Source organism: Pseudopipra pipra, chromosome 8 (genome assembly GCF_036250125.1).
Source record: "Pseudopipra pipra isolate bDixPip1 chromosome 8, bDixPip1.hap1, whole genome shotgun sequence".
Classification (NCBI taxonomy): domain Eukaryota; kingdom Metazoa; phylum Chordata; class Aves; order Passeriformes; family Pipridae; genus Pseudopipra; species Pseudopipra pipra.
The window spans coordinates 18,599,775-18,624,182 of record NC_087556.1 but is presented as its reverse complement, the minus strand read 5'-3'; the positions used below and the strand labels follow the sequence as shown (position 1 = coordinate 18,624,182).

The 24,408-nt window shown below is 38.5% G+C and overlaps 2 protein-coding genes across 4 annotated transcripts in view; one reads left to right on the top strand and one right to left on the bottom strand.

The window, feature by feature from the left end:
* The window catches only part of FRMPD2 (FERM and PDZ domain containing 2), a 59,216-nt gene extending 48,116 nt beyond the window's left edge, over positions 1-11,100 (top strand). For all 3 annotated transcript variants that reach the window (XM_064662794.1, XM_064662796.1, XM_064662795.1), the window contains 8 exons: positions 191-279; positions 1,672-1,787; positions 3,664-3,812; positions 5,517-5,607; positions 6,689-7,023; positions 8,501-8,716; positions 8,979-9,041; positions 9,842-11,100. In XM_064662794.1, coding sequence (XP_064518864.1) covers positions 191-279; positions 1,672-1,787; positions 3,664-3,812; positions 5,517-5,607; positions 6,689-7,023; positions 8,501-8,716; positions 8,979-9,041; positions 9,842-9,913 — 1,131 coding nt within the window. In that variant the 3' untranslated portion in view covers positions 9,914-11,100. The remainder of the gene's footprint in view (positions 1-190; positions 280-1,671; positions 1,788-3,663; positions 3,813-5,516; positions 5,608-6,688; positions 7,024-8,500; positions 8,717-8,978; positions 9,042-9,841) is intronic.
* Positions 1-19,694, bottom strand: part of MAPK8 (mitogen-activated protein kinase 8) — a 135,698-nt gene extending 116,004 nt beyond the window's left edge. Inside the window, exon 1 of the mRNA XM_064662825.1 lies at positions 19,573-19,694. The gene's annotated coding sequence lies outside the window, so the exon portion shown is untranslated. The remainder of the gene's footprint in view (positions 1-19,572) is intronic.
* Positions 19,695-24,408: the final 4,714 nt, after the last annotated feature.

Below are 24,408 nucleotides of genomic sequence, written 5' to 3'. Positions count from 1 at the left end.
TTGTTCTGAAACTCACAAATGCAGCTGAAAGGGCTTTTTACTCCCAGCAGATATTGCAATACATACTTTCTTCAGAAAGAGGAAACTATTTTCCTTCTTGAGTGAAGGACACATTTCTGTCAGAAATAAGAAAGAATGCTAATGAAAGTAACTATATTCTTGATGTTTCTGTGTACTGATTTTTTCACAGCTGCAGGATCTAGAAAGTACACACAATTCTCTTCAAGGTCAGCTGGCTGGACAAGACTATAGGGATATCATCAGTAACATTTCAGACAGGTAAGTCTTTCAAATGAAGTAAAACTATTAAAATAAATAGTATGGACAATTTATGCTTATATTTCCAGAGCTGTCCTAATAATGGTATGAAAATGCACTTGTGTCCCAAATGACAGAAATACAGTTCTATTGGAATGCAGCTCCATCTGCAGCAAGAGCTGCTAAACAGCTTCCACACAATTACTAAGACAAATGGAATGTAAGCTTCCAGGTGTAACAGCTCATGAGGAATTGCCTAAACCAGCTTTGGCCTTTCCAGCTGAGGAGGGGAGAGAACAGTGGTAGCACTGTCACCTTGGTGGGCAGGGTTCCCGTGGGTTTTACTAAGAGTTCCAAGCAGATCTTCCAGCCTGGGCTGGACCCTGAGGTACTATGGCTGTAATGATACAGATATTGAAGTCCAGACATACAAGAATCCAGAGAATTAGAGGATGTTACTCCAAAGCAAGTACATAGTACAAGAAGGGAAGAATTTTACTTCAAATTTTAAATCTTTAGGATAATGGGAAATGTAAGAATAATTGAGTGTTGGTAATACGTGGACAGTTTAATTACAGTTATGCCAAATATATGAAATATGATCTTTTTTAGCATTTATAACCCAAATAAATGAAAAAAAGGACAAATATTCACATTTAAAACAAAATTTTGTAAAACATTATTTGGTCAATCAATTAGCGATGAAAATCTTCCCTATCAGCTTGCAGAGATAAGTTTTTAAAGTTCTGAGAGCATCTGCAATTGAGAACATCCATGTGAACACAGACTCGATGCCCCTCACTATGAAGTGTACCTTTTACTGTTTCTAACATTATGATCACACATAGGACAGGATAGTGTAAGACTGTGATATGCTTAAGCCTACTAAAGGGTATCTGAGTTAGTCAGTAGAGGAATATTTAAACCATGCTGCACATGTTATAGCTATATTCTGGAGTGCAGAATTAGCTTCTACCTAAAACATATTACAGTGCCCTAAAATGTTCTAAATATTTTAGGAAAAATTAACACTCAAAGCCAATTAAGCTATAATTGCCTAACAACTGAAATAGGTCATATATGAAAAATTGTCTATGACTGTGGGAAATGTTACTTCCAGTCAACTTTGAGCAACTTTTTATTCTAAGTATGCTCTTATCTCTGAGAAAAAAAACCCAACAACCACCACATACAATACAAATAATAGTGGTTTTCACTAGCTACAGTTGCGAACAATACTCCAGACAAAATGCTCCTACTACTCCTTGAACTTATGTTCTTTAGAGTTCAGATTAATTCTTGCAAGTAGTTGCTCAAGAAAGTTGAAAGTGATCAAAAATATATTAAACCTAGAATCTTTATACAGTTCAGAGTATCAAAGCTTCTGCCACTTCAACTAATGCTGTTTTACAGGTCACAGAAATATTCAGAATGTGAAGGCTGTGGAAGAGAAAATCATCAGTCTGAGTCAGACTGCTGGAACAATGAAGATGATGTTATGCCCCACAGGATTCCTGTTCTACCTAGAAGTAACCATGCAAAAACTTCTTTTGTTTCTTTAACATTATAGCCCAGCTCCTCCATATATGTACATTGAGAACAACAGTAGTCCCTTGTGTACAAGCTAAGGATTTGCTCTTTGAGTCTCAAAAACCAGGGCACTCAAGACACAATTTTTACCACTTCCACATATGAAGGCATCTCCAAAAGAAGACATACAGCAGGAGCTCTCTTCTATCTCCCTTACTGCTCTCATACGACTTTTCAGAAAAGTAAATTAAACACTTAAACAAAAACGCACAATGAAGGGCCAAATTATATCTCAAGACTTTGTTCCCAGAATCACTGAATTTCACTTCACATAACAACTTCATTAAAACCTCTAGAACTGATGTGCTTAAGCACACACTGAAGCACTTTACAGCTCAGGTGCCAAAGCCTCTTCGACACCAGAAGAGTTTACAGAAAGAATACGCCTAATTGTTCCTTTATGGAAATTAAACTCTTTCTGCCCCAGATGAGAATAATTTGTGAAAGGAATCACACTCAGGATGCTGCAGTATCCCATAGATTATCTGAAATGCAGGTCTCTCTCTCTCTGCTTCTTCTTGCCCTGTGGAAACAATGAATTGCTGATAACTCTTATCAGAAGCAAACCACAGTTATCTCCCTCAGACTACCAAGCCATGCTGGAGAGCAAACAGAAAATTATAACTGATCTATCATCTACTACATGCTCAGAGTTCAGGAGTTTTAAATTCCATCTGATCTGGAAGAAAAGAGAGGTATATGGGAAATAGTGTCCTCTGTCTGGAGTGGAGATCTCTTTTCACTGGCACTCTTGAATAGCCAATAGGAACACCCTCACACTTGTGAGAGTCAGAGAACAGAAAGTGAGCAGAAAGTGTCTTAGAAGCTCAGGAAAGGCAGAGGAAAGTTGTAGCCCAGACAGAAACATAGCAAGCACAACACTTTTCTAACAGAGAATAGTGAAAAGTAGTGATGATATCTTACAAGAGGAGAACACAGCATTGCTCCTTGTCTTCAGCCTATAACAAACCCGTGAAACATATAATCAGGTTTTCTTTGAGACAGCTGGCATGTTATTCTTTGCCAACAGTAGCCTATGAATAAAAAAGACAAATTCCATAATTCCCCCACCTCAAACCATTAATTTTTACCAAACAAGCTACTATTCTTATTCAACATGGTAACAAAAGTTTTTCCAGTAGAGCAGTGATATTTCCGGAGAGATAATGTTTATCCATTTTCTTAATCTGTCAAGTATTGGATCAGAATATGTACTTCAGGATGAGCAACTTAGTAAAACTGAAACCTGAAAGGTAGTTCACACTTTTTCTTTGAAGTGGAGTGTGAGATAAGATGAGAAGAAAAAATATTTTCTAACTTCAGGAAAGAAGAATGTGCAGTGATTATTCCTAGCAGTGGGGTGTGGCAATACTAATTTTCAGGGAAGTGTTGGAAACATGAAGATGTGAAGATGGGGCCAGTCTCCTATACCAGTATAAAGTAGCATTAAAGTTTACAATTCAGCAAGAATGGTTTATTTAGAACAGACTGTATTTAGAAACTGTATGAGGCAATAAGTTGCAGCAGTTGGATCTACTTCCAAATAACATGAAATGTAGTGCTGGTTGTATCCATGGTGCTGACTTATTCTTCTTTCTGCTGTGAACATAAGTAAGCCAAAAATATTTTCTCACATATTCTCACATTTTCCTTCCACAATACAAGCATCAAAATGTACATACATACTCCAGCTCCCTAGTTTTTTTAGGCCAGGACCTTGCACTATGAACAATAATAATTAAAAACTTCTTGTTTGTTTTTTTTTTGTTGCTGTGTTTTGGTTTTGTGGTTTTTGTTGTTGTTGTTGATATATAGACAGAACCTTTGCTTCTGGAGATGAACTGACTCAGTTAATTAACTTGAAACCATCACGGTCTGGACTAGATCCAAGGACTGGCATCACAGGTCTTATTCAAGGCCTTCAGTTGCGGATTGAGAATCAAGAGGTGTTAAAGGAGTTTATGGTAAAGTGTGATTCCTTTTTAAGATCTAACTGTTTAGCACAGCTAAGAAAGTGGTTTTTAATAGCTTTCTGCATACTGTATGGGAGATCAACTTGTATGTCTTTATTCAATCCACTTTCCCTGAGAATTATTCCAGCCAGAATGGGGTTTCTATTCTGCTGTTTGGCAGATACTAAGTATTTGTGTCTTCCTCTTTCCACGTAGGTCAGGCTTACACTGTTCTCTGTCCAAAGATACTGCCCATGTGTAATGAAAATAAATAACACACAAAAGTAGAGTATGAATCACTTTTTCCTAGACTGATTTCCTATTATCCCCCCAGCTCTGCTGAACATCTGCCTAAGAACTATCCCAAGGGCTGCACTAAGCAAGAAATCCATGCTTCCAGGGATTCACTAATGTAGAAACACTCAGTTGAAAGGAAAATGTTTCACACAATGCAACAGTTATCCACGGAACTCATTGCCACAAGGCGCTAAAAAAGTCAGGAATTTTGTGAAATTAAAATAAAAAGTAATGTAACTCCATAGGTAATGAAAACACATAATTACATCTGATGGCATTTAAATAATGAAAAAATGTAAAATTAGGAAGGCATATAAAATCGCTTGTTTCAGGGCATAAATAGAGTACTCAGTTATCATCAAATTCCCAAAGAATAGATTCATAACTCTTCAACACAGTGCTGAATTTTCCCTTAAAGGATGTACCAGTGAAAAGGATGTAGCAGTGAAATGGATTGCTGCCACTTTTCCACAGTAATTGCAACATTATCAGTTTCTTTCACTTGCCTTTATATCTCTGACTTTCTGGGTACAAAATCCAACAGGCTCAAGTGTACAGGATTTGCTGACTTTCCCTGAAGGCTCAAGGGCACATATTAATTTCCATTCATTCCATTCTATTCCATTGCTGATGTAGGTATAGCATACTATGAGCTGAGTCACATGTCTGCATGTAAAGATCTAATAGGGAACTGGTTACTAAAGCCAATGGATATTTTATCTGAGTAAAACCTCTAGTAACTGATGAAGGTGTTCAAGAATTGTAACATGTATTTCAGTTCATATAGACTGTGTAGCAGCATAATGTGATGGCTGAGCATTATGCAATGCATATCAAATAGGTACAAGAGTAAAAAAGAGTCAAGGTAACTCAAAACTGTAAATGAAATGAACTTCCACATTTCTGCTTCCAACAACACTGCATTATGTTCCCCTAAATCTACTATGAAGTACTTAACAACCATATGATTTGCACTCAGTACCATTGATGGTGTTCTCTATATTAATCACTTTATCACTGAAAAGTACTCACTGTCATTATTGCACTGCTAATAGTGCAACAGTTAGTGCTTTAGTCAGTAGGTTATCCATTGTAAATGCTGACATTTGGCTGAGACACTATTCCAAACATCTATCATACAGCAATATACAACAGGGATTTGTAATGACAGAGGCTGAGGATGAAGGTTGGAAATCTCACTCGAAAAGCCTAGAAATGTTATTCAGGCTGAAGATAATATAAAGCAACTTGAATTCCTTACCTAGGAGTTTAGAGAATGGTGCACTGATTCTCTTCTGTAAGAAGTCTATTTGCCAGTCTTGGGTCATATACTGCAGTAAAGTTTGCTCACACTGACACTGTGAAAGTTATCTATAGAGGATGTGAACATCATGGATTGACTATTTCTTTTTGATCTAGGCTTTAGAACATGTGAAACCAATAGATGAGTGCAGAACTGGCAAAGCACCAGAAAACCGGCATAAAAACAGATACCAAGACATTCTTCCATGTAAGTATGCACAGTAACAAAAACATGCACTGGGTGAACAAAGACATCAGAAAATAGAAAAACAGTTATAACAGAGACGTAGGAGGTGCAAATCTCACCACATCCTTAGTCACAGAGAGCTTTGCTAATAATGGAATTATTCATTATGATTAATGAGATTTTTCCAAAAGAGATAGAGTTCAAAGTATCATCTTCCACAAGGCAGGACTTGGTCTGGTAGGGGACTAGTTGTCTTGGTGTTTCCTTCCCTTGTTCTCAGAGTTACTGATCTACATTTCTGTGGACATTGAATTATACCATTTCTTTAAACCTATGTAAATGTACAGCTACATCTACTGCTTGTGACACAGTGGAATTCTGAAAAGTACAGTGGAAATCATGAAGTTACTCTTCAAAAGATAAAGATTCTTCCAAAAGTATTTGAAAACATATTATCCAACCAGACCCTTCAGCTGCTCAGCTCTGATCAGAGTCAGAAACAAATTTCATCGCTGATGAGAAGTCATTTTAGAAAGAAGATTTGGGTCCAAGCACTGAATGACTGCTATTAGCAAGGATCCATGAAAAAATAATGTACTGCCCAATGATTCTCTGAGAGGTATCATGACAGAAAGAAAACACTTTCTGAACACTTGATGTCTTTGTAAACTGCAGCAGCAGGACAACACACGCAAAAATTTGCAGCATCTCTATTTATCAGTGAATGCTGTATATATATTCTTAAAAGTTTTCCTGATTTAGAACACCAAAATCCAGTGTCAATATTCCCATGCAATATATTAAACGCAGCACTGGACACACTATGTTGAATCACTGACAAACAATTCCACGGTAATTAGAAGTCTTGTCAGAGTATTACACAAGGATCTTAAGAGAAATAAAGCTGTAGTGAACAATACAATTTATCTGTGGAAATTCCTATGAGCAGTGATTAATATCAGTGCTACTAGTCAAATTCTGTTCTAGAATCCAGAGCCGTACTTTGATGGAGAGACTGAGGTTCCCTATCTCATGAGTGCTGGAGATGGTAGAACTCCATTTCAGATTCACAGCTCAAAAGGATCTTTCTGTTTCTGTACAGATGATAAGACACGAGTTCCTCTGGGGGAAAAGAATGGCTACATTAACGCAAGTTATATTAGAATGAAAGTTGGAGAAGAGGAACATTTTTATATCATAACCCAAGGGCCTCTGCCATCCACTATGGCCGATTTCTGGCAAATGATCTGGGAGAGTGAATCAAATGTGATTGCCATGATGACAAAAGAAGTGGAGTTAGGGGAAGTCAAATGTCATCGATACTGGCCTGAGCCTCCCACTGACTCTAAAGACCTGGCAAATTTCCATCTCAGGCTAGACAATTACCAGATTCTGGAATACTTCGTAATTAGAAAAATAGAAGTGATCAACAAGCAGGTAAGTTGAGTAGACTTAATACTTTTATATATGATGAAATTGATTATATATTTAAAATGAGTAGATACCAGTAGTACTGCTTGATTCTTCCATAACATGTGCTTGGATTTTTTAGGAATGTAAAAATCTGAATAACAGGCATGAATTTAGGGTTAATGAGATAATATTTCTTTGCTCATTCCACAAGCAATGGATTTGATATTACAGACTTTTAGACAAGAACTTCCAAAAATGAGTCCTCTAACAGTCACAGAGCTGGTGTGTTTAGTGTTTTGCAGAATTGCTTATGGTTCTCATCAAATCACATCTGTGCCAGAGTAGATTCATATCCTCTAATGGTGGCTGGATGGAAGGAGGGGAAGAAGGTGGTTTTCATCCTAGAATTTAGATCGAATGATACTTTTTTCATTCATCAAAAGACATGAATACATGTGAAACTATGAATCTAGCAGCAAATTTTTAGAAACTTAGCAAATACAGAATCCAGGTGTAAGAACAGGGAAATCAGGGCAACTATAAGTCTCTCAGTCTTGCCTCAATAGTAACTCTGTAAAATTTTCTACAGGACACATATTTAGTGGAATAACGAAAAGACTTGTACCTGTGCCAGACTAACTTGGTGTCTTTTCTAGCAAGATAATTTTTCTATTTGAGGAAAAGACAATTCACCATATGCTATTGAGTGGGAAGCATAGTAAAGCATTTGATGAGAATCTTTCCAAAAGACTCTTTAAGATGGGAAGATGGTATGTTATATGTGATTGTTTAAATGACAATTTTAAGTTTGTTATGTTTGTACTGGACCAATATCAAACTACTACAGAAAGCTATGGGTTTGTTTCAGCAGAAATCCATATTTGCATTCAAATTCTTCTGATAGTAAAAATCCAGGTAGTTCTTTAGTATTAAGGAGCTGGCAACAAGAAGTATTGACCCAAGACCATTCAATTAATATCAGTCTTTATTTAACCTACATTTTATTTAGTATTGTAAGCATTTTTTAGTTAGTTTTCCTGTTGGGTATCTAATCAAAAGTTATTCTTTCATGTCTGATAGCCAGAATAGTATTTATGATCTTAATATCATGGCATTCATATTACTACCCTTCTATTAGTAAGGCTTAATTCAGCTAAAATAACAGTTTTAGCAAACAGTACTGTAATGTTCCAATTTAACAAATTTTTTTTTTTTTTCCTTTCTAAACAACAAATGAGATAACTACATCCTTTTGAGACAAAAGAATAACTTCAGTGTCACATCAAAATCATACAAAGTAAATTTCCTAGGCTTGTGTCTTCTGAGTGCATTACAGGAAACCTAAAGAAATCTTATTAGAGCCAAATATAAAAAGCTGAAGAATTTCAGGGTACACAAACAATTGACTAAGAATGAGGATAAAGGAAAATTTTTAGTAGAATTCCTTGAAAATTGGTTTTAGGACCGATAATTTTTAACCTTTTTGGTCTCTCTCTTCCAGACAGAAGAGAAGCGCTTTATAAGTCATTTGCAATTCACCACTTGGCCAGACCACAATATTCCCAAACTGGCCGAGCAGCTTGTAAAATTTATTTGTCACATGAGAAAAGCTCACAGTACAGGACCTATTGTTGCTCACTGCAGCACTGGCATTGGAAGAAGTGGAGTTTTGCTGTGTATTGAAATTCTGCTCAGCTATATAGAAAAAGATTTACGTGTAAGTATCAAACAGGTCATTGTTAAGTATTGCAAACTGGTATGGATGTCAATAGCATGGTGGGGGCATCTTAGAACAGAGTAATTCCTCTTAGAATTCACCCTAACAAAAAAGGTGAATAAACCCAGCTTTTGTTTCGAACAAAATAATAAGTTAATGTACTATCTCTAAAAGAAGTGTCACAGCTTCCCCACCTGAATATGCTTAAATCTTTCTTTATAATTTGCATATCAACCAAATAAAAATTGTTCTCTTCCTATAGTTCAACATCAAGCAGATAGTGAGGGATTTGAGAGATCAGCGTTTTGGCATGATCCAAACTAAGGTAAGTTCTCAATATTCAACTAGACTATGATTTTTAAAAGCCTCAATTAGTGGTACATATCCACATGCTTTGATAAATCTGGGGCTTAAAATATAATTTTAGTGCTCTCATTTGTGGAAAATAACAGCCTTCCAAGCAAGTGGTGTCTAGTTTAAAATATGGAAGTCTGTCCCTCACTAAATAATTGAAATAAAAGCCAAGCAGTAGTATAGTACAGATAAAACATACACCTCTTTCTGTTTCTAAAGCAAGAAGAAAATCAAGGCTCACAAAAACAGTGAGATACTATAAACTCTACCCTGCAAAATTGCAGCCTTCAGCTGAATTCTCGCTATTGCTGAGTTATCATCACCAAGTAAACCCTTCTACTGCTGAGTTAAAACAACTCTCAAAAAGATTTTTCACACAGGAAAAGAAAAGATGCAGCTAACTCAATTCAGAGAAAACAGGTGGTGGGAATAAAAGCAAGAGAAGTCTAGGATAAGTTCTTCCTTCCATTTTAGCACATGCTTTGATACATTTTTCTTCAATGTAATGATTGAGCATGTGACTAAAATTAAGTAGATAGATAACCTTCACTGACCTAAATGAGAGTTGAACACATGCTTAAAATACAGCATTCCTGAACTTCTACAAGTGATGGAAAAAAAGAACAAGGATTCTCTTTAATATGTAAGGTTTTGTATCCATATTACAAAGATGATGATGTTATAAACAGCGATTCGACTAGTCTGTCCTTCTTTGTCTAGAATTTATGTTGAATGTTACCAGGTGTTTCACATTGGTGTCTCTTCATACAGGATGAGTATTTATTCTGTTATGAAGTTGTCCTGGAAGTCCTTCAGATCCTCCGAACAATGGATTCCTACTGACTACAATATGACTCTTCCCTGTTGCTTTCCCCTTGGACTCCAGGGACCACTCAGCAGTTACTTTAAAGAGATGTTAAGCCAGGACAGATGAGTGTTATTATGTGTTTTTTTTAGATTACTCTGATTTCTAAGGCATTTCAAAACCTTGCTTAACACATCCTGGGTAAGTCATTTAAATCTTGGCTCAAAGTTTGGAGAAGCAGCCAGCCAGCACTGCAACACTGCTGCTTTAAATTGCCATGGACAATTTTTACATTCTGTGTAATAATATATTAATTGTTATGAAAATATTTTGGGACTGTGTCAAGGATATTAGCTTTACTTTCCAGACGGCAGCTATAAAGATCTAAGGTTTTGCTGGTGTTTGTGGAAGATTAGTTGTTCCTCATCTATTGTTATGCACTATTGGCTTCTGGACTGCAAAGCAGTATTTATTAGAGTAGTTATGCTTTTGTGTGGAAGGACTCAATTTGGTTGCTTGAACAATGTAGAACCATTTCCAGTCATCACTCCAGCCTAGGGTTTTATACCACCTTCAGTAGTCATCTTAAATCAAGAAACTAACAGTAAAAATAGAATGCCTTTAAACTCTCATTGGTTCTCTTCAAAGGAAGAGCTCAGCAATATGCACAGATGTAGATGAACAGTATTCTTTCATTCTACATCTGTATAAAAAGGGATGCAACACTAAGCCAGGTGAAATGACTGTGTGTGCGTTGTGGCACATGCATACATTTCATCTTCCCCTGATCCTTTCCACTGATTAACTATCTTGTAATTCTTACCTAGGATTTGAACTGATCTATGGGAAGTCCCACTGATTTCAGTAGGGGCTGAATCAAATCTTTAAATTAGAGTAAAGGACTCTCTGTACAGTTTATTTCTCTTGTAAAAAGTATTTCTGTTCATGTGAATGGATTTGAGCACAAATATGCTGTTAAAGTTGTAAGATTGCACTTGTTTCTATAGTACTACTTCTAAGTCCTTTATCTAGAAGGTGACGTATATGGAAGTGATTACATGTCCATTGGAAGAATAACTTTTAAACACAGGAAACTGTAGCAATCTGACTGAATTGTACATATTTTTAAAAATTCTTTGATTTCAGGAAAAGAAAAAAAATATTAAGAGGCATTGGATATAAAACTGAAGTAGAAGCAAGACAATAAAATGCCTGTCTATTTTCATTATGAATAAGAGGCTTATTTTTTAGAAAGAACAGGGGATTAAATGCTAATTAAAAGTATGACTTTTAGAAAAATCCACTGTAATATAACCATAATTAAGGCCAAGGCCCATTTTTTCTTTCTGGCCTCCAATAGTCTGCTAGAAGGCAGCAAAAGACAGAAATGCAGTTTATTATTTGAGCCAGATGTTAATTTCAAACATACTGATAAAGTTTCAGAATAATGCTAAATATATCCAGGAGTAACCCTGGATTTATAGTGGTATAAACATAAGCAGAATTCAATGTTTTGTCTTAAATTCATTGCATTTGTTCCTTTCTTTCAGCATTACTTTCCATACATTCTGCATTTACTATCTTCATGTTGCATTTAAGGGACTGTTCGCACAATTTTTTCAAATGTCATCAGCCAAATTTTTTTCATACCTTTGTTACTTTCATTTGGTATTTGGCCTTTCACTTTGACTTTAATTACTGCACAAGTACTAGGCAATGAATGCACTACACTGCGCATGAATGCACAATTGACTTTTTGTACCACAACAATTTTAATAAGCATCTCTGAAAATATTCCTGTACTTGATGCAAAGGTGTTTTTTTCTGTAGTTTAGAACAAGCATTCTGGATTTAGAAGACAATCCTCACAGCATTATTTGTTTCTCCACATTTGTGCATCATCTTTGCAGCTGTTTGACAGATGTGTTTGCTGTTTGACATAAGTTTTTCCTGTTTTACAGGGATATTAAAAAGATTTCTGAAAACAATCTGTTTAATTTCAATTTTGTTTTAAGAAAAAGTAGCTGCAATACTTAACTACTAACTAATAAGAGCTCTAGGGAAAATATTTTATTAATTGGAGCATATATTTAAAATTCCTCTAAAGGCAGATTTTGTGATGATGGTACCTTTTGTACATTCCTCTGAAGCCCTTATTACTGACCTCTAAGACATTTTGCCATATGTCATGATCTTATTCTTTGGGAACGTGATAATTAAATACCTTTATACAGATAAAGATACTATGGTTATGATCCCCATAATGACATACTCCCTCAAACTGGACTTGGGTTTGGATGAGACATACACTTTTATACAGGTCTGGTCCTCTAAGGCTGCTGCAGAGTAAGATAAAACAGAATTGTCCTTCCAGATATTCTGTAATCTGTTTCATAACAAAGAAACTCTCACTCACAGAAAATCTCCTAGGCTCTGAGACCAACTTTAGGCAGAGCCAAATGGACACAATTTACCACATGCTGGGTGACAAGCCCTACATCTGTCACAGTTCTGGGGCAATCCTACAGAGCAAGTCTCTCAATCCACGGTCTGAAAATATTTTAAGAAAACTGCAGTCTTGCAAGGGTTCTGTACGTGTTTGAAGCTAAAGGTGGTCACCTCAGTCCAGGTCTGCTCCTGATCTCCATGCTGACAGTCAGCCTAGACAGCAGATAATTTGAGGAATGGAAGGACTGAAATGATAGACACAGCTTCATCCTACAATAGACACCATGTTTGGAGAAATAAACAATGAGTCATCACCAGAAAGTGCTGGGCAGATGTGACTGCTATATATGGTCTCTTGGAGATGGTAAGGAACCATATGTTGTCAGCCCCCTCTTTAAAAGCAGGATTCAGGGATTCAGCTTCCAGCTTTGCTGCAGACTTCCTGAAGAGGCCAAACCACCTAAGCAGGATTATCTGGACCTAACAGTTTTCTTCTTTTACACTGTACTGCTGGGGTACACTCACATCCTTTGTAGATAGGACTACTGAGCTCAAAGTGTAGATAAACTGAGAACAGTTAAAGACTTAACCATTTAAGTATAGGGGATTCTGGCTACATCCAGCAGCTGATAAGCATTTCCCCCCATACACAGCAGAAATCAGAGTTCCACTCCTTCGTTCTTCATTCAAGTAGAACTCCTGTGGAGATCAAGGCTCACTGATATGCATTCATTTGGAACAAAAGGTAATCCACTCTTTAAAGAGCTCAAACGACTTGACAAATCAGGATAAACTGGAAAGAAAGGAAAACCTACTGTCTTATTTCAATCATAGGGAAGTGAAGCAATGGTTGGTGATTTGGTGAAGCTCTACAGAGCTTTGAAAAACTTAGGAACTAAACCTAGTTGATGAAAGCTCTGATTCTTTGTTTACACATAAAACTATCTTTCCTCAGTCAGAAAATAGGATCATACTGCTCTGGCCGATTTCTGATGAGATATTATTTAGCATATAAAGTGCTCTGACTGGAATTTGTACACATCCTAATATGCAAGAGATGAGGATTTTTTACTGAACAGGCCCTTCTGTGATGGAAAAAATACGTGCAAACACGGCTCGTACTGCCAAAGAGCAGCAATCACTGCCATCTAGGGGCAAATGGTGACTGTCACTGTGACAGCATTAATCGCAATTAGTCGCTCGTGCCCTTTGCAAAGAACCATTCCATGAACTTTCACTGAAGTTCACTTAAAAGTGTTACCAAGACAGGTTTGGCAGGATGCAGTGCTCTTGCTCCAGCCTGGCAAATTCCTGCCTGGCCAGGCAGGTGCTGCATGCTTCTGACAACTATACACCCATACTTCTCCTGGTCCTACAGAGCCTAAAATAATGATAATGAAGTGCTCAGACGGCCTTAGGAAAAGATCTGTCTAAATCTGATAAGAGGCTAATTTATGAATAACCTTGCTCTTGACCTTAAAGCAGGAGTGCTTTTGGAATGAAGCACGTTCTTTCTTATTGAAAATTGTGAGTAATGGGAAATTCTCCCAGAGTTTTACAAAAATTGGTTTTATAGAACACTGTGAGTGTCTGAATCTAATTCAGTTGGAGTTTATTTAGTGTGAGATAATCTCTGTAAACTGGTTTCTTTTTCCAGTATATTGCAAATTCATCTGCAGAATGAGGGCTTAGAGGTAACATCACACATCGTGGTGTGATAACCCCGATCATTGCATACTACGGAATGTGATCCCCATGAGGGTTAACCTGAGCAGGCCCAAGCCTGTGCTGTGCTGTGAATATCTCTTAGCTTCAGAATAAACATAGCCAGTTAAGTGTAACAGAGGGCTTGTAGGCAGCTCTCACTTGCTACTCGAAATTGTCACCGTGAGTTCTTGCCTTTGCCTAAAAGTGCAGCAAGAAGTTATCATATGAACATTCTTTCTAGTGGACAGTAGTAATACTCAACGGAATTGTTTCATTCTGGGAAATAATACAATAGTTCAAATGACCAAAACAGGGTGATTCTTCCACAGACAGTGTCTGCATGGTGTGCTGCACCCAGACCAAATGCCTGTTTGATGCTCCACAACTCGAAGAGTTCTCAGCATTTGAGGACAAGTTTATCTATACTATCGTCTCTTCGTTTACAGTGTTAGGGCTAATTAATAGCACTTTAAATGATACTTAGCATAATCTGAGTGCCCTACTTACTGAAATGACATTGGAACAGCAACTCCAGATGCAAAACACTCCAGTGAAGGACAACAGTATTTCTCAGAGCTGTTAAATCACAAAGCTGACTCAAAATGAAGATTGCCTACCTATTGCTTGCAAAGATGACTAAATATATTGTAATACTACAAAAAATAGATGTCAGTTGAGATCTTTATACTGAAAAGAGAGGTCTCCCTTACAGGCTAATCATATTGAGGGTTACAGTCCAATATCTGATGAATCTTTAAATGTCCAGCAATGTGTGTGATGGAAGGGCACAGCACTTATAAAGATATGTGTAACAGTAAAGTTTTATGATTTGCACATAATCTCGCACTGATGTAGCTCTGCAGGTTTAGAAATAAGCTTGTGAAACCAGAAGAGTGTTCTCTAGTGCCATACAGACATAAGAGTTTTTTTTCCTTGTTTACTTACTTTGTGCATACCAGGAATAACAGAACCTCATACTTCATTCCTGCATCTCCAGACCCAATAGATGGAACAACCAAAAACTAATAAGAACCATGACAGAAAATAGTTGAGATTGGAAGGAACCTCTGGGAAGCATCTAGTCTAAACCCTTAAACTCACAGCAGTGTCACCTAGAGCTCAAGACTATGTTCAGGTGAGTTTTGGATACCTCAGGGTGGAGGCTCCATCACCTGTCTAGGCAACCTGTTCTGATATTTGACCATCCTCCTGGATTTCAGTTTGCACCCATTGCAACTTTTCCTGTCTCTGGACACCACTAAGAGGACTCTCTTTCCTCCTTCTTATTTACTCCCTCCCTTTTAGGAATTTGTATCTATTGATAAGTTCCCTCTGAGCATTCTCTTCTCCAAACTAAACAAGCACAATTGTCTCAACTTCTCCTTATATAACAGACATTCCATTTTCTTAATCATCACAGTGGCCTTAATATGCCAGTACTTGTATAGGGAGAGGATAAGATTCCATTCAACAGCTGCATGTCTACTGAAATTAGGAGATATAGTTTTTTGGTGCCTACTTTACATGTGAGAGCTTTTTGCTGTTTTAATAGCACTTAAGGACTGATCAATATGAGAGTTTAAGTGAAGACACAGAGTATTGACCATCTCTTGGATGCCAGTCTGCAAGATCTGCCAATGATCATCTTTACTTTTTTGCTTAGTCTTAACTCTTCAGTGTCCTCCCATATGAAGTAGGTGGCTGTTCAGAATTCATCGCCTTTTCTGCACAGCAGCAGCTACACATGCACGCCTGAGGGACAGTGAACTTTTTGCAATCCTGCTCTGAATTACAGTGTTATTTAGCTTGCTCATTGAACCATTCAAAACCAAAAAAACAAAAAGCAGCTAAAATGCCTGAGAGCAGTACACCCCCAACCAGGCGACAGACACAATAGGGACTATACAGTAGCTGTCCAGCACCCCAGCTCATTACACAACTGAGCAATTAACTGAAGTTGCCTGTGCTCCCTCCCCTCCCTGCATTTGTTCTCTTGAGGGATGACAATTCCTTCTCCTCCTTCCTGTTCAACCCTCTTTGAAAGGCATGCCAATGATTGTAGGCTTTCCTTTCCAATCACACCACTGTAAAAAAGCTCCTAACTACTCCCATTACCACTTCCTTCATGACTGAAGCAGATTTATCCCAGGCAAAGCACGAGCTGTAGTACCTCTTGGCTCATTCAGTACACCTACCAATAGCTCCCAAGGCAGAAACGACTGCTGTGAGCTTGCTTAATGCCGGCATCTTTGGATGAGTGACAAGGACACTATGAGAAATAATGAACATTAGGGAAATGTAGCTATAGCAACACTAGTATTCACAAAGCAAATCCCCACTAAGAGTGCAAGGAAACTGCTGTTATTGTATGTGTAAAAGTGCTGATAAAGCAGGACCTTGGGCTACAGCATCAGGAGAAAGCATGCCAGGCCTGCAGTCTTGCCACAAAAGGTAACAAAAGTGCACCTGTAGCAGACAGAAACTTAGCTCACACACTTTCAGAAATGCTGGGTGAAACAACGGATCAAAACTGAGTCTTTGTAAGAAAATCTCAAACCTCACTCAGGTTTTTGTTTTACTGCTCCTGACTTTACTGCAGGTTTAGCACTATGTCATCAAAGGAACCATCCTGGTAACATTCTCATGGTGCTCAAGAGGCTGGCATCGTTCCAGAAGCAGGAAATGAGCCTTGGTCTCTCATTAAACTATACTGCCTTCATCCTTTTTTATCCACTGAAACCAGGCAAAACCTGTAGTTGAGTATTCAGCAGGAGCATGGACAATGCTTTCTGACCTTTTTTTTTTTTAATCTTAAAATGAAATAATTGAATGACTCTTGGGGAATTTTGACTTTCAGTAGATCTAAGAAATAAAATGTTAGCTTATTTAACTTGTAATAGCATTACACATATTCCTCCAGAACTCCTGGGTTCCTCTCTTCACCATATGGATAATTTATTGTAAGATAAGTTTCTTGACAGTATTTCCTTTGCTGCTTTGCTGTCTTAAAGAAGACGCATGAGTCACAGGCAATGCTTGCTAAGTGTCCAGTGAGTACTCAAGGAAAAGACAATATGAAGCATAAAATATTCTTCATTCTTGCACTTTTCAGCTACCACACATTCCCCTTCACCTCTGTGCATAATTAGGATACATGTAGCATATATCTATCTCTATTATTAGGAAATTATTGCTGCATCATTGAGGGAAACATTTCACTAGGGGAAAGAGTAGGATTCTGCTAATGTATCATTGGAAAAGTGAGTAGGGACAAAGTAGTTATTTGACAGATAGAAATTTTGCTAGCATCACCTAACTTGAGTCACTTAGCACAGGCTGAGCATCATTCCTTTTGCTTGACAGCAATTTTAGATCAAAAGTTTGAAAACTGTTCCCATAGTCAGAGCCCAGACAAAGCCTGGAATGCCAGCAGCACTGGGATGACCACACCACTCAGCTCAATACAAATGCCCAGCTCCTTCGGAGCAATATTGCTCTAGGCAAGAGCATCTCCTCCCAATACATTCCATGCCAGCTCCTGCTGAGATTTTCAATCTCATAGAGACTTCTCCACCTACTCGCCTTCTCATCAACATTCACTTAGATTCCTAGCTAAGAGCTGGGTGGCTGCTGAGTTATGTTCTTATGCTAGACTTCGTCAGTGGCTCAAAAGGCCAGGTTCAATTACACAAAGAGTCCTTCTGGGGACTTACACAACAGTGTTTTGAGCTCTATCAAAGCATCTGATGAAATTCAATTACTTCCTTGGAGTTCTGAGAAGGACACAGATTAAATTGGGAGCACGAACAACAAGTAAACATGTTAAAAATATTAATTCAATAAAACTTTTTTAGTTCCCCTTTGTCAACATTTCTCCCCTCTCAGCTCCTCAGTCAATAGAGCAACAGGTTTGCACACCTCACTTCTACCACTCTGCTCTGATAGATGAGGCTGGCCCATAATCAAAGCACATTTGGTATTGTTCACTTGTCTGCTTCTTACCAATGCAATGTTGGTAAACCTTAATCACCCCCTCATCTCTTCCACCATTTACACCAAAATGATCTATAACTAATGTGTTTGTGAGATACATTCTGGCTGCCCTTCTGCCCACCAAAGGGAGGACACCCTGTCCTCTCCACAGCTTTCAGCCATAGGGCATACACATGTTCAATTCCCTTTGTGGTTTCCCTCCAAAATGTCAGCACTTCTCTTCCTGTCAGGCTGTTCTTTGAACACTGACTGGGATGTGACTGATCTGCTTTTAACTCTCAAATACTTCTTCAACAGCTCAGGTAGGGCCAAGCCTGTGCATTGCAATTGTCTTGGCTTCTGGAAGACACAGAATATACTCATTCCCAATCAATCTCATATCACAAACATACATGATCTCTACTGGTCTGTGAGGAAACTGGCAAGATTGGAAAGGGCATCTGTATTAGTGTGGATGCATTCACTAGACACAGGATGATGATGGATGCAGGCTGCCAACAAATCATATAGGAATTGGGGCAAGCAGAGAGAATTCCCACCTTTCTTTAACTTCTTGTAATAAGGTTCTTTTTCCTTTGTTCTCACCTTCTGCCAAATCAGAGACTAATCTACACAAAAGCAAGCTACAACGTGTGTGCTTGTGTGTGAGTGCATGTACGTAACACTGCTCTCTACAGAAAAGAATCAAAAACATTCAACCTTTTACAGCTACCAGAGACTTTGTAAGTGGGGAATTTATCTTCATTCTTGTCTGTATAGGACAATCTTTCTGCCTCAGAAGATGGCATGTGTATAGAGTGGTGCTGAACATGGCTTTCTCTGTGTGTATGAACTTAATGGCTTATTACTCTTTCATATTAGTTCCACGAGTTCCTCAGTATCAGCAGAACTCTATCCTCCTCCAGTGCTGGTCAGGGAAGCTAAAATAATGGGCTTACTCAAAACTCCGAAGACTCCATATAGTCTGCTATGTTAAAGGCCTAAGGTATGCCCAAGCAGCTTTAGACTCATGTCCTGTGCCCATGTAAATCCCCACTGACTGGTATGCCTTTTGGTAAGGGCCCCATCTGTGTGTAGCTTTGTGCTTGTACGAACACGAAGCGAGGGCTCGCAGAGCACTAACAGGATGGATGGCGACAACGGACTGTCAGAGGGTGTGAGGATATGTGTGATGCACCCACTGGAGTGAATTAGGTCACCTAGTGCTGTCATGAACAATAGGGCTAGAGCTCATACAATAGCAAGCAGCCTCATCCATGAAGGTCTTTGGACAATTGGCTCTGCTAATAAGGTTACCAGCAGTGATACTATACATCATGACACCACTGCAGAGATGAGCTTGCATGTGAAGGGAGGCAGAGGTCTGAGGAGCTCGGGGCAGACAACATGAATCCTTAGACTGAAAAATTTTCTCCTAAGTAGCAAAGAGGGTATCCACTTTGGACTTGGTAGGCTGAAAATCCACCCTCCTTTGTCCTCTAACCTAACTCTTTCTTACCAGAGAATGAGAAGGTAATTTGTAGCACCAGGCTGCGATTGTTAAACTTACCAGCGGCATTAAGATCCCAGTTCAGCACTCTTCAATGTGTATCCACATTCTGGATTCTCAGCAGCAGCTGGATCTGTGCTGTAGCCTTCACAGTCGCTTCTGAAAACTTTGGCCATCATTTTACTGATTTCCTCCTTCTAAATTCATTCTTTTCCACTAGAAAATTCTAAAAAGGGATGAAGAGGAAAAGGAGACTGATTAGTACTATTTCAGATTTTTCCCCTTTATCAAAGGCCTCACAAAACCTTTGGCAAATACAAGGAATGCTATGTCTTCCAGGGGATGTACTGTTTCAATGTCTAAAAGACACTGGGAGAAAATCTTGTTGGTTAATACTTGCTCCATCTTGTGAAGCTGCAGAAATGCTGTTCACAGCCAGATCCAAAAAGCACACTTACAAAAATGAGAGGAAAAGCAATAGTGGTTATGTTCATAAGATTTAAAAGATCTAGAAAAAAATGGAAAAACCCATTCACGTGCATATGCGTGTAGATCAAACGAGACAATTCATATGAACTTCATGCAACACCTTTTCTCTTTCCTTATCAGAATTAGCCTGAACATAACATTAACTAGGTCCATTGCCAGACCCACACCTCATCCTAACGCTGGGCACACAAATCTAACTGCTCACAAGTGGGTTGTGGAACAAACCCACAATGGTACGTTCCAGGTGAAGGCATACACATGCTTTGTGCAAAGTTTAAATATGATGGAGACTGGTTACATCACAGGGGCCTGGCACTGCATGATGAGCAAATGTGACCCGCATAATTTGGTTTTTATACTGGTATTTTGATCAGGCTGATAATTTACATGCCTGAAAAAATCCACTGCCAAATTTTTCATATTTCAGTTCTGTTCTGTCCCACCAGCATTTCACCCACTTTGATCTCCAAACTATACAATATTTGGTATGTATCATTATAACATCGTGCTTTGATTTTTTATTCTTGTGGTTCTGAGAATAAAATCAATACATTTTTGTTGTTTGTTTTTCGGGGACTATTTTGAAAATTTGTTTTTATAAATTACTTCAGTGATCACAAAAGCCTTGTGATCCTTCCAGTTTCCACCAGATGTCACTAAGCTCTCAAGAATCTCTCGAGGTGGGGCAGGGGAAGGGCAGTAGAAGCGTCCTGCTTTAGAGGCAGTCCCGGACAGTTTCTTTCCCTTTTAAAGAGGACAGGGTAAACCAGCAAATGTAAGGAGCTGAGGACAGAGTCTTTCTTTGTCAGCGGATGAAACACTTCTAAATTGCTAGTGAGCCGAAGCTGCTATGATTTCACAGTTGGATCAGTTTAATCTGATAGGAGTCAATCTCCCTTCACTTACTACTAGGGAATAACACCATCATGGTTCTGCTCTCCTCATGTCAGAGCATGAAGCAGATAGAATAACACGCAGAAGAAGGAAGTTTGTGTTACTGCTTTCAAGGCTACAGGCTCAGATGAAGTGGCCTGCCTGAAACTGCACGGGGAGTAGTGAACTAAACTGGGCACTGAAGCCAGCTTTCCAATACCCATTTTGAAAAAACATTGCCAGTAAGCATTTTGCTTTTCAAGGCAGTGGTTCTCTTCTGATTTCACTGAGTGCTGAGCATTGTGGTGTCCTGCACAGCATAAATGCCTGAGGTCTCACTAATCAAAAATGTCTCTCTGTTCCCCAAGAATAAACCAGCTTGCCAAGAGGCTCTCCTTATGTGTCCCAATTGGCAGAATAACACTCCTAAGGGTCTGCCATTGGAGGGAATGTTTAGTCTCAAAGAGATTAGATGCACAGACTAAGTAAGATGAATAGAAGTTGACAAATATCCAAGATGTATTTTTGAGAATGAAGAGGCTGAACTGAAAATGAATGGATTTTAATGAGAGAAGGGAGAGAAATTCACCATGAATTGCAGACATCTCTTGTCCTGAAAGGGCATTGTTCCCCATAGCCTCAGAACAAATGTGAAAGGCACACATTCCATGAGGTATTGTTGGGGCTGGCTTGACTATGGCAGTTTGGGCTTGCATAGCACCTTTCATGGAGGGCTTCAAATAATTTTTCTTCTGAGAGCATTATTTATGGGCTTTTTTACAGACACTGAAGTACACATGGATGCAAAATGACTTGGCCTTACGGTGAACAAATCCCTGATCTGGGAAAGTGAATCCTGACCAGTATCAATGAACCTCTGGCCTAGTGCCTTATTTCTGCAACCTTGCTCATAGGGAAGCATGGCAGCTGGTTTCCATTGCACCAGCTCTCACAAGTGAGATTGTACTTAAGAGATCTTTGTCCACAAAAATAGCAAAGCCTGTTTGTCCCAGCCTGTGTAGCTGGGATTGCACATTGGTCCCTACAGTGTACACAGCAGCCAAGGGCATGCAGAAGAACAAACACAGTTTGGCCTTACTTGTTGGTGCCCTGACAAGCTGACTACAGTCATAGGGTGATTCAGCTCAGGAATTAGCTCATGCATTATTCCTGTGACTCGGCAGGTAACCCTGGTTAGTCTTGTGCCCTGCACACTGCAGTGTTGTGTTCTCCTGGCCTACCAAAATAGCTTCCAATCTAGAACTGGAATTCATTTTAAGGTATGAGTTACCTGTAAGAGTTGTATATATCTTTTGAGAAGTTCATGGCTGCAGACACAACACAGAGAAACCACTCATCACTTCATGATTACATGGTCCCAATTCTTCTTCCTAAGAAGGAGAGTGGAACTACAATTCCAGCCTGGGCTTTCTCACCACTGTTCTTTTCCTACATCAACAAAAGTGATCTCTACAGTTATCACAAATACCTTCTCTTCTTCTGGGAACTTCTCTTTTCCCTCAGCTGGGTCAATGACAAAACCAGTATCATTGTATTTCCAATGCTTCATTTTCTGATGGAATAATAGTTTCTCTTCCTGCCATAAACATCTTGCTTTGACAAGTCCACAGAAACAATCAACATTTAAAATACAAGGTGGACATTGTAAGACCTTGTCATCTGATCCAGAATCAAATTACTCTTCTCCCTCCCATCAGCATTCATTGTCATGCACTCCCATGACAAGCCCTGCTTACACACACATGAACAGAAAGTGACTACAGGATTGGAAGCACAAACCTCTGTCACTTACAGAACATTCTTTCTCTCCTTCACTAGGCAGACATGATCACAATCTACACGATGCATTTGCTCACTCATCAACCAGCCTTGTTCAGTTTGTTGTGCAGCCCATGCTATTGAATGTCCACTACTTCTGGTATCCAACTTAGCCAGACTTAGTAATCTAATAGCTGGCAGCTCTTTTGCACTGCCTGAGTTGCAAAGACATCTGGGACCACAATTTTGCTATGAACTTGAAAGGCCATCTGAGCATTCTGCTTGTTATTTGTTTTATAACTAGTGGGAAAATGTGCACCTTTGAGGCTACTGTAAGGAATTCAAGCCATAATGCAGGAGGGTAGCAGCACTGATCAGCTGAACATTAACTTCCAATCTAAAAAGCCCATATTTTAGTTATGACTCTTTTCCTGATCCATTTGCCTTCTCAATATTGTTCTATTTCTTGTCTGTTAATTGTAGCTCATAATTTTTCTCCCAATTAAAAAAAAAACAGATGAAGTTAAAAGAATAAAAAAAAAAATCAACAATGAATTTCAAAATGTATCTGTAAAGCCAAACTCTCTTTGGTTTCCCAAAATCTAGACAAAACTGCAGGGGCCCCCAGGAACAATTCTTGTTTCGAAGCAGTTCAGTAAGCAGGATTACTTTAATTCTTCTCTAAAAAAGATTCCTTAGAGGGAAGCTAATCTTGAACAGTCCTGCTGTAATGAAGTATTAATGGAGAAAAATCAATTTCCAATATCACTGCCATCTCATGCTCTTAGGAATAGGTGTACCTACCTAACATGGCTCAGGTTTAGTAACTTTAGTCCTGCTGTATAGAGGCAGCCCTACCTTTTGCCTGGCCCTGCTGCAAAGCAGAACAGCACACAGCACCCTGAGAAAGCACATAGAAATTTCTGACTCCTTAATTGCATCAGTGGTCCTTGTTTCCTGTATTTCCTTGACTAAGAAATGAGTCTTACAGCAGCTGATTATAGAAATCTCTCTGTAGTGAAGACTTGTGGTTTCTCCCAGTCAAGCAGTCCCTACAGGCATAGTTGCATTCCAGTCTGAGTTTAAAAAATTACTAATGGAAAATACTTCCACACCCAGTGGCTAATTACTTTCTCTCTCAGAAGTAAAATCTTGTTTTAGTTATAAATTCACCACCTCTTAACTGTTATTTTCAAGAAATGGCAGAAAGACCTAAAAGGGACAAAGAAGATTCTGTAGTACCTACAGTAGTGCTCTTATGCTTTTGCTTGTTAGACTCTACTTTTAAGTAACTGATAGTAAGAGTTTAAAACCCAGTTTGGTTTTCTGTTGATTCATGTCTGAAAATCTAAAATATGACAAACGTATTATGGATAATTCACTGAACCTCCTATAACTCCCTATATACTCTATAAGGTTCAGTGTTGCTGGTATCAAATGGTGAAAATAAAGAGATGTCTTTCTTCAAAACTGTAAGATTCATTAAAAAAGTATTTATTTTTCAGTGAGGCATTGAAGTATTGTTGCTTGAAATAATATGTTCAGATTTTCTTCCCCAGACACAAGCATTTTTTACTTCATAAGCAGAATGACTCCATGATCTAGGTCATCAAGGGGAAAAAACAAACACAAATGTCATAAGACTTCTCTTTAAAGTATAAGACTTAGTGATGCTGACAATTCCTACATGGTTCCAAAGGAAAACGCACATAGATCCCAGGTGGTGGGAAGCTTCTTGTTGGCACCCACAAGTTC